Raw genomic sequence first — 10828 nt, forward strand, 5'->3', positions numbered from 1 at the left:
ACATGAATTGCATATTCGTGTCTCCTCATTAACTAATATGATTTTCTCAACGCACTTTCACATATTCTTTAAAATCCATTGGGAGAAGATGTAATTTAAGGAGAAAAAAAAAAGACAACAAATGGAGCAAATTTTGATTTACCTTTTTGTCAAAGAGTATACTTTGAATTTATTTATTTTGCAAAGATTGTATTTTTTGTTTATAGAATGTAGAGACAAAATAAAATTATACCATCCTTAAAAAAAAAAAAAATACTAATTCTATACCCAAAACAGAAAAAACAAAAAAATTTTAATTTAATTTGTCCCTTTTATGACACACCATGTTTTTTCCATGCGAAAATGACCCTTTCACATTATTATCATTTTTTTTTCTTTCTAAACAAAACAATAAAGAACAAATTCTGTAATAATTCAACCTATATCTCTACTTTCTAGGGTTCTTCTCTTTCTCTTTCTCTCTCCTCTGATCCAAATCCAACCCCCATGTGCTAAATTCCTATCACAGATCTTCCCCTTTCCTTCCTATTAACGTTTCTTCTATAACACTCCTCAAAGTTTCAATCTTTTTTCTCACATTGATTCTCTTTTTTCTTCGAATCTTTGATTCTTCAGCGTTTTCATCTCAAAGGGTATTTTTTGTTTCAATCACTCCTTCGTTTTTATGGTGGATATGGATGGTTTTGGAGGTGGGGGTGATCTTGGTGGACCTCCTAGTTCTGGAGATCTTAGGCAATTGGGTCATGTTCCTGTTTCAGGTTTCTGATGCAATTTTTTTTTTAATTCTTTTGTTTAATTGGTATTTGTTTTTGTGTTGTTTAATTCATCTGGGCCATGTAGATCTGGTTTGTTTGAGAAAGTTATTTAATTTGAGTTTTTTTGGTATAATTGGTGCATGATTTGATGTTTGATTGTTAGTTTTGTAGTTCAAGTTGTTTATTTGTTTGTTATGTTAAGTTATTTGTATGATTTGTAGAGTAGCTGAATCAAAAAGCTTATTTCTTTGTGAATTATTGTTGTGATGTTTTGGTTTATGCTATTGTTTGTTGCTTAAGTTATTGTAAGACCCTGTTTGTATGAACAAGCACTTACTATATAAGTGGTCATGTATAAGCTATTTATATAACAAAAGATAAAATCAAATCAAATTATTTTCATTTAAGTTATAAATTGTTTTCATAAGCTATCCTAGAGAGCTAATAGAAATAAGCTGAAAACAGCTATGAACATGTCATAAGTTGTTTTCATAAGCTCTTCCAAACAGACATACAAATGTTTATGACACTAGATAAGCTCTAATAAGCTAATCTAACAGGTCCTTATTTATGACTGATTAATGATTTTTTGCATCTGTGTGTTGGAGGGGTAGGGGAGGGTTGAAGAACATCGCGTGGTGAACGTGCTTACTCTTATGTATAATTTAGGACAGTTTAATTTGCCACAAGGCTAATCCAGACAGTGCTTAGGTTATAGTTAATAGCATTTTCTCAATATAACAATGCTTTGTTATAAAAAATATTACCCACAACAATATCTTCTAAATTTCTTGAGTAAACGACGTATTGTTTGTACTTCCATTGGTCTATTATTGATTTTTAAAAGAAAAGTTATTATCTATTTCATAGGCTTTACATGTTGAAACAGATAAAATTATTATCTATGTGGTGTGCTTATCTAGTTATTTTTTTTTTTTTTTTTTGGGTTTGGTGGGAATTATGGTCACATGGGAACTCTTTGCTATATGCAAGTGCAACACTTCTACCTGTACTTTTCATTTTAAGTAATTCTAAGAATTTGGTAAAATGTATTTGATGATGTTTTTGTTATGCAGGAGGTGCTGTTTTTGATGCATCACAATATGCATTCTTTGGTAAAGATGCTGTCCAGGAAGTCGAGTTGGGAGGGTTAGAAGAGGACGCCCATTTGCCAACTTTTGAGTCTAATGAGGAGGAGTTCTTTTTTAATAGAGAACAGGTTCATTTTCAGTCTTATGTCTGTTTTTTGTCTCTCAAAATTCACGTGTCTGGAATGTTTTTGAGCAACATCTTCCCTCTTTTCCTTTCTTATGCGATTCACATATATGGTACTTGAGTTTTGTATCCTAACATTCACTCTCACTTTGCAGGATGAGGATGTGAGATCTCTTTCTGATATTGACGATCTTACAACCACCTTTTGGAAGGTAAGGATGTTGTACTATTATTATCACACTTTTCTGTATTCTGGAGGTTTTTATTAGATAAGTGACTAAGTGTTGTGATCATGTGATGATGATAATTTCTTAATTTACATGCTTGATGCAAAAATGCTAAAATTATAAATTTTATAAAAACACGTGTTCCTACTTCCTATATGATTGATGTAATGTTTCAAATATGAGTTGAGTCATGACTTAGAGAAAGAGTAGAAAGTGAATACTCAATAGAAATTAGTTATTCCTGCACCGTTTTCCATGATTTCAAATTCATTTGTTTTCATTAAAGTTTCTCAGTTTCCATGAGGAAGAACTGAAACAAGTCACGGGTTTGGTCTAGATTTGTCAACTATGAGAGAGAATCATGTACTTAAGTTAGTGCAACTGAAACAAGTCACGGGTTTGGTCCAGATTTGTCAACTATGAGAGAGAATCATGCACTTAAGTTAGTTCAGGGTATAAAGTAAGAAGATTCATCCTATCCTATGCTTGTTGAGTATGGTCTTTTCCCCTTGTTGTATGCTATCTTGGTTAGGGTTTCTATGATTGTTGGCAATGCTATTATGCCAGAGAGTTGAAGATCCTAAACCTGACATGTGAAAAATGTTTCTTGGTTATTTTCTTCTTGTCACAAGATTAGGCACATTTTGCATCTTGTGCTCATTCACAGACATATCCTATCATATTAAGTGTTCTAGAGATTAGCTGCTTTTGCCAAGTCCATATTCAAACTAGACAATAGTAAGGTAGCAGACATGGAAGATTATAGAATCTAAGACCATTTTCAGGCGTTGTTGATTTTTTATAGAACCATGCCGAGTGCAAGCAGTAAAGGGATATGGAATGGGGTTACCACGTGACGTATCATTCTAGAAAACAATATACTGATCTAGGAAAAAAATCTTTCAAATTTACAATTGAACAGTTAAAAATTTGGGAATAATATTACTATTTAGTTGCTAGGTAGTTAATAGTGGCGTTGCACGTGGTAATCGCGCCGGTGCAGCGCGAGTAGTTGTTGGTCGCAACAGTGAAACTTAGGGCATTGGACATTAAGGGGTGCCGGCGCCACAGTGCCAGAACACGTTGGTGTGAATCGTGTCCCGCGGCACACAGATCTTCCATTGTAATCCTGTGATTTTTGCAGCTGCGGCAGCCCGGAGTTTGTTACAGGGTTTATGTTATCTTTTAGGTTTAGCTACTAGGTTAACGGAGAAGATAAAATTTGGGCCCTTAAGGCCCAATCTACATAAATATCAAACTAAAAAACATCATAAAAAAACACGGGCCTTTGAATACCTTGGGCATTTAGAAAAGGCAATAGTAGTTACTGGTTAGTAATGCTAAACAAATAATAAAATAACAAAGTAACATAATTAAGTAAAAAAAGTATTACGCCCTCCGGTCACTATTATAAGCAAAGATTCATTTTAAGGTTCATTGAATAACCGATGTATTTGGTCTATATTATTAACCAGATATATCATTTATTCAATGAACCTTAAAAGTGATTTTTTTGCTTTAAATAGTGACCGGAGGAAGTATTATTTAGTAATAATAGACCAACAATTGAATAATAATAATAAAAATAATATAATCTAATGTAAAATGATTACTTGTATATATTTAGTATTAGTATTAATATTAGTACAACCACAACAACCAAGCCTTGTGTCGCTAAGTGTGGTCGGCTATATTTAGCATTAGTATAAAAATATTAAACTACATATATAAATTATATAAATTTAGATTATCCTTAGGTACTGTTTCTTGAGGAACTCTTGCTGCTACAAATTAGTCTCTTGTATTAAGCTTTCCCGTTATAAGGTCGCTCATGTGCACTGTGAAATCAATGAAGTTGCTGATTCTTTTACTAAATTTGGTCTTGCTCATAAATTTGATGTTGTTCCTAATTTTTCCTCTCTTGCCTTGTTGGCAGATTGAAATTCTGTCGTCTTTCCTAGATGCTTTTAGAGTCATTTGTGTTTCTGTTTGGGGTTTGACCCTGTCTTTTTCATAAAAAAAGGATATAAATTATTTGTTTTAGCTTAAATTATTCTAGATATATGTATATATTATAAATTATTTAGATGTAAATATAAATTATGTATATAGTATTAATTATTTAGATGTAAATGTAAATATTCAAAAGCGGCCACTGCTCTGCATGTTATCCCAGTTTCGGAGTCGACCGCTATGCGTGATCTGGGATCGACAACTATATTTGGGTGGTGGTTTGGCCTCGGGGAACTAACAATAGTATGATTTATATTCTTGTCTTACATTGGTCAGGCAACGTGATTGTTCCTGTTTTATGCTATTATGTTATTTATAAAGTGATTGGCATTTATTCTTGGGCTTTGCCTGGCTTGACCCAACCAATATTTTTCATGAAGTTTTGCGGCATGTCATGAACCAACTGCTCCTAAAGCTTAAGCTATTTGTTAAATGCATGGGTGTTTCAATGTTATATCATGCTACTTGATGTTTGACTTGGGCGACCCAAAAAAAAAAACAAGTCCTTATCATATCTCCACCCTTCAAAGCCGACATCTTGGCAGCTGCACTCTATAATGCTTCACTCAGTCTCTTTCAGCCAGCCTCTCCAAGTACTTTGGGTACCCTTAAGTACTCCGTTGAGCCTCTCAATGTGGTGATACTTAGGAACCCGATAATACCTCTTATAGCATCTCCAGTAGGGGTATCTAAGTATGTTTCATAGAAGGATGGACCCTTTCCTTATTTTTTATCCCCATTGGAGGAACCTGATGTGGGGAATTTGATAGCATAGAAATTGTTGAAATACCTTAAATAAGATATGGTACCGCAGAATAAAAAACTGATTTATTTTCTCAACAGCCTTCAACCAACCATAAAAAGAAGGGGGGCGAAGACTGAAACATACCAGAAAACACAATTACACACATCTGAACCCAAATTGAGAAGATAAAGAAATCACAACAAACAAAAAAAAATAATACAAACCACATCAAATAAAAATACAAATGGCTGAAAAAATGTGAGATGGAAGCGAAATTGAGTGTGGGGTGATTGGTATGTGGAGGCGAGAAACAAAGTGTTGTTTTTTACTGAAAAACACAGTTTGGGTTTGTGTGTTTTAGAGAAAGAAGGATTGGTCTGTCTGTGTGTGTACACAATAAAATTAATATATTAATATTTTAATTTGAGACAACATTGATTATAAATAAAAAAGTGTGGGTTGCTTAAGTGTTGCGTAATTTTTTTTATCTTTGGAGCAAAATGTGTATGAGTTTCACAACCTATTTTCTCAGCAATGAATGCTAGTTTTTCCTTTTCCCTTTTGCCTTTCCTGGGAATTTAATTCCTATGGTTGCTAATGCTAAGTTCAATTAACTTTGACAATTAGCTACCTATAAAAGAAAAACAAAAGGAAAGTGAAAGAGTTAGTGAATTGAAGATTAATCTGATTAGCTTGCTTTCTTAGGCATTTCAAACATATTTGAATATTATTGGCATCAATTAACTAGTTCTGTCTCACAACCAAAGTTAGTTGTTTGAGACAACCAAAGTTAGTTGTTTGATATTTTCTTAACATGTGCGCTACCTATATGTGCAATTTTGGAATTCAGTTTTTGACTGCTATGATTTTGATGATACTTGTCTCTATGTCACTGTAAATAGTCATTGCTTTTGCTTTACTCATCCATATGAATACTAAGTTTTTTTTTTTTAAATTTTAAAATTTGATTTTAGTTGAATTTCTTAACATGTGCGCTACCTATATGTGCAATTTTGGAATTCAGTTTTTGACTGCTATGATTTTGATGATACTTGTCTCTATGTCACTGTAAATAGTCATTGCTTTTGCTTTACTCATCCATATGAATACTAAGTTTTTTTTTTTTAAATTTTAAAATTTGATTTTAGTTGAACAAGGCTGTCAGTGGACCAAGAAACCCAGGTGTTATTGGTGAACGTGGATCCAGAGAAAGTGAGTAAAGCAGTTATATTTCACTCACCAATTTTCTTTTTCTTTTATTAAAATAAATTATGTCAAATTCTGGCATTCATTTTGTTTATTTATTTAATATTTTGAGTGAACAGGAAAATTGGTCTTTAAAATTGTAATTAAAATAGTCCTTGAATTTAGCGAAACGGAAAATACATTCATGAAATTGTAACACATCAGTCAAAATGGTTTCATGTTTACTTCTATTCTTAGAGGCCAAGACATGACATGTTAAACGAACATGGGGTCTTCCCCATAGATCCCACATTACTAAAAACATGTCACGTTAAATTCATGCATTGATATGGGATCCAAGTGGATGCCCACATGTTTATTTAGTGTGCCACGTTATAGCCTCTAGCAGCAGAAGTTAACAGAGGGACCATTTTGACTTAAAGGATGTATATACCAATTTGCAAACTACAATAACTATTTTGATCGATGCTCGCAATTTCGAGGGCTAAATTTCCTATTCGCTCCTAAGATTTCTAACTTATATTTTTCCATTATACTCTGAATCTCTGATATTGTCTTTTTTTGTTGAGAGTTTTTTCAACCATACAAGTTTATTGGTTACTGTACGGTTTTTAAGTAGGAAACTTTCTCTACTCAAGAAAAGGAGTGTGATAAAGCAATGATAACTTAAATGTGTCGAGTCCATTCATTATTGCCATGCATCAAGTAGTCATAAAACTAATGATTGAGGAGAGGCACTAGTTTTAGGGTATTTAAGATCATTCATCTGAGAGGTTGTCTCTAGTATAATGATTTTTCAGGTCTGGTCTTGTCTGTTTAAAATCTGCATCCGAATATTTTAAGATGAGGTTATGTGTCTCTTGTGTTCAAAGGGACTATATAATGTTGGGCTTTAGCAGCTTTATTCCCCTTCTCCCCCCCTTTCACTGTAGACATTCTTTTTTCAAATTGACTGATTTATTTATATATTTTTTTAATTTTATCCACTATCCAGATTCTACATCTGATCTGGCACAAAGAGACGATGTTCATAACTGGTTTGATCAGAATGCGTATGATAGTGAAGGTTCAATTGATGGAAAAAGATGGTCATCACAGCCCCAGTCTTCTCTTGCCCATTTACAAAATTCAAAGTCCTTGTACAGAACATCTTCATATCCTGAGCAGCTAAGGCAAGAGCAAAACTACCACCTCCAACATTGCTCTAGTGAGCCAGTTCACAACTGGCTTGATCAACATATTTATGATATTGAAACAGCTCATGATGACAAACGATGGTCATCTCAGCCGCATACCTCCATTCCACACTTGCACGAATCAACACCCTTGTACAGAACATCTTCATATCCCGACAAACAACAGGAGCTTACTCGTTTTTCTAGTGAGCCAATATTGGTACAGAAGTCTTCTTTCACTTCTTATCCTCCGCCGGGTGGTCGATCTCAACAGGGTTCTCCAAGTCATAGTACAGGCCACTTGAACATTCCATATCACACTGGAGCAGCAGCTCAGTTGGCACTATCATCTCAAAATCGACCACATTTCTCCAATTCTGCGCTACAGTTGAGTGGATTAAACCTTGGGTCACACTTTGGTGGAAACACACGACAATATCCTACTGGTTCCTCCCCTCTTAGTCAACGAATACAGAACCAATTGGTCAACCAAGCAGGGTTATATCCAGGAGATCGGTCCAACCTCCTTAGTAATATGCTGCAGCAACAACTACAGCTTCATAATGGATCAGTTTCTCCTCACTTGATGACTCAATTGCAACAGCAGCAGCATAGACTGCATCATCCTGTTCAGCAATCTGCAGGCTACTTGTCAGGTTTCCAGTCCCATTTATTTAATCCCCACCTTTCTCCTAGCTCATCCGTCAATAGCAAGTATGATCACAGACATAAATCAACTCAAAAAGGTAAACATAGTCATCGTTTATCACATCAGGGTTCTGATGCCAGTAGCCAAAAGAGTGAAAGCAGTTCATTACAATTTCGGTCCAAGCATATGACAAGTGATGAAATTGAGAGTATTCTTAGAATGCAGCTTGCTGTCACTCATAGTAATGATCCATACATAGATGACTATTACCACCAAGGTCGTCTTGCAAAAAAACCTTCTGTGGCCAAGTTAAAACATCCTTTCTGCCCAACCCAAATAAAGGAACTTCCTTCACGAACACGTTCCAGTAATGATCCTCATGCATTTCTTCAGGTTGATTCCCTAGGGAGGGTTTCATTTTCGTCTATTCGTCGGCCTCGCCCTCTTCTTGAGGCTGATTCTCCAAATTCTTCCATCCCTGGTAGCTCTGATTTAAAGATTTCAGAGAAGCCTCTAGAACAGGAGCCTACATTTGCTGCCAGAGTCACAATTGAGGACGGTCTTTGTCTTCTTCTTGATGTAGATGATATTGATCGTTTCCTACAGTCTAATCAGCCACAAGATGGTGGAACACAATTAAGACGAAGAAGGCAGGTCCTATTGGAAGGACTAGCTACTTCACTTCAACTGGTTGACCCGCTGGGGAAAAATGGGCACAAGGTTGGGCTTGCAGCTAAGGATGACCTTGTTTTCATAAGGATAGTATCTGTCCCTAAGGGACGCAAGCTCCTTGCGAAGTATCTTCAATTGCTTCTTCCTGGTAGTGACCTTATGCGGATAGTTTGCATGACCGTCCTTCGGCATTTAAGATTCTTATTTGGTGGTCTCCCCTCGGATCCAGCAGCTGCAGTGACTACATGCAACCTTGCCGAGGTTGTCTGCCAATGTATACGGGGAATGGATCTTGGTGCTCTTAGTGCCTGTCTTGCTGCAGTTGTTTGTTCTGCAGAGCATCCTCCTCTACGCCCTGTTGGAAGCACTGCTGGAGATGGTGCTTCCCTTATTTTGGTATCTGTTCTTGAGAGGGCTACCGAGCTTCTAACCGATCCACAAGCAGCCTGCAACTATAATATGGGTAATCGTTCCTTTTGGCAGGCCTCATTTGATGAATTCTTTGGCCTTATTACTAAGTATTGCATGAATAAATACCACAGCATCATGCAGTCCCTCCTTATACAAAATGCACCAAATGTGGATGACATTGGATCAGATGCTGCTAAAGCAATTAGTAAGGAAATGCCTGTTGAACTCTTGCGTGCAAGCCTCCCTCACACTGATGACCACCAAAGGAAGTTATTGCTGGATTTCGCTCAGCGTTCTGTTCCCGTGATTGGATTTAACAGTAATGCTGGGGGGAGTGGAGGTCTTGTGAATTCAGAGACAGTGCTAAGTTGAAAGATAGCCATGAGAAATTCTTCTACTGATAATGGTTTTTGGGTTGAAAAGTCACATACAAAGCCACAACTGCAACCCTGAATTTGTTCAAATACATTTAGTGCTCAAGTACTTCTGGAGCAATCTTAAATGGAAGTGTGAGTTGTATCCTATGTGATGGATGGAAGCTTCTTCCTCATCCTAAATTATCTACTTGTTGTCATGATGCAGCATTCTGAAACAAATATGCAATCAGGCCGTTTATTTTATTATGCACCTGGCTTGATTTGTTCCTCTTGTCTTTTATTTTTCTATTGACAAGGGAGCTTATTTTGTTACTATGTGTGGCTGGTAGGAACACACTAGTTGTTAGTATGTACAGGTTTAGGTAATATATGATTCCATGTCTCCTTTCTTGTTATTATATGGAGAAGGGTAATGGTGGGTTGTACTCGCACTGTATCGGTGAAAGAACTGTTTATTTTAAAGGGTTATTGGGAACTGCAAACTTGCGGATAAACATGTTGACAATTGAGCATGCTGAAATTCAAACAAACACTGTAGCGAAGAATAAGTTATGTTGAACCTGCTGCATAATTTTATCTTTTTTTTTTTTTTTAAGGTACAATTTAGAATTGTCAATTTGTATATATGTGCTACTTATGTATTCCCTAACTTGTGAGAATATCCAGTTTCTTTTTTTACCGTTTCTGTATGAGTTTTGCGCTTTTACTTTAGTTTTTGTCTAGGTTCATTCCACTTTTTAGGATGATTGAATTGTTGAAAGTATGTGCCTGTTCCTCCCGAATGGAATTTGATTTTTGACTAATGGTTTATACTGCTTGGTACAATATCATTGTTCGTAACATGTCTATATATGTGTATGTGTGTGGATACTGATCGTTTATTTTATAAACAAGGTAACTAAACCATACCAGGCCAGTCAAAATCGGACAGCCATTCGGTCTGACTAAAACCCTAAACCCGTTTTGTAAGAAAACTGGACTTGGCAACATGAGTCAGCCAAAACCGGTTGCTCAACCCTTTCAAGCAGTTTGAAAAGAAAAAAAAAATTAGGTTTTTCTATTATCTATCTTTTGGGAAGAAAAAAAAAAATATGTGAACGGGTTAGATTCTTCAATCAGCAACTCATTTGTATGTTTGCTTTTTGTGTTTCATCTTCATGAAAAAATATGTGAACGGGTTAGATTTTTCTATTATCTATCTTTTTTCTATTGTTTGCTTTGTCTTTCATTTATATCACACTAAGCTAGAGGAAGAAAAATTGAGTTGTGTTTTGTGACTGAGGAGAGTGATATGGGAGGGTAGACGATGGGAGTGGCAAGGAAAATAAATGAGGCGAATACGGACTTATTGGAATCTCATCTCTTTCGACCAAAAAAAAAAAA

General features: G+C 35.6%; 1 protein-coding gene across 1 annotated transcript; it reads left to right on the top strand.

Annotated features, from left to right (window-relative positions):
* Positions 1-392: 392 nt before the first annotated feature.
* Positions 393-10134, top strand: LOC146949104 (protein PAT1 homolog). Its single transcript, XM_085745205.1, has 5 exons — positions 393-758; positions 1832-1974; positions 2126-2182; positions 6104-6167; positions 7156-10134. The coding sequence occupies exons 1-5, from the start codon at positions 665-667 to the stop codon at positions 9438-9440; spliced, it is 2643 nt and encodes an 880-aa protein (XP_085601331.1). The 5' UTR covers positions 393-664; the 3' UTR covers positions 9441-10134.
* The last annotated feature ends 694 nt before the right edge of the window (positions 10135-10828 follow it).

The sequence above is a fragment of the Medicago sativa genome, chromosome 2 (genome assembly GCF_051527215.1).
Source record: "Medicago sativa cultivar Bolivia chromosome 2, Bolivia_mono, whole genome shotgun sequence".
Taxonomy (NCBI): Eukaryota; Viridiplantae; Streptophyta; class Magnoliopsida; order Fabales; family Fabaceae; genus Medicago; species Medicago sativa.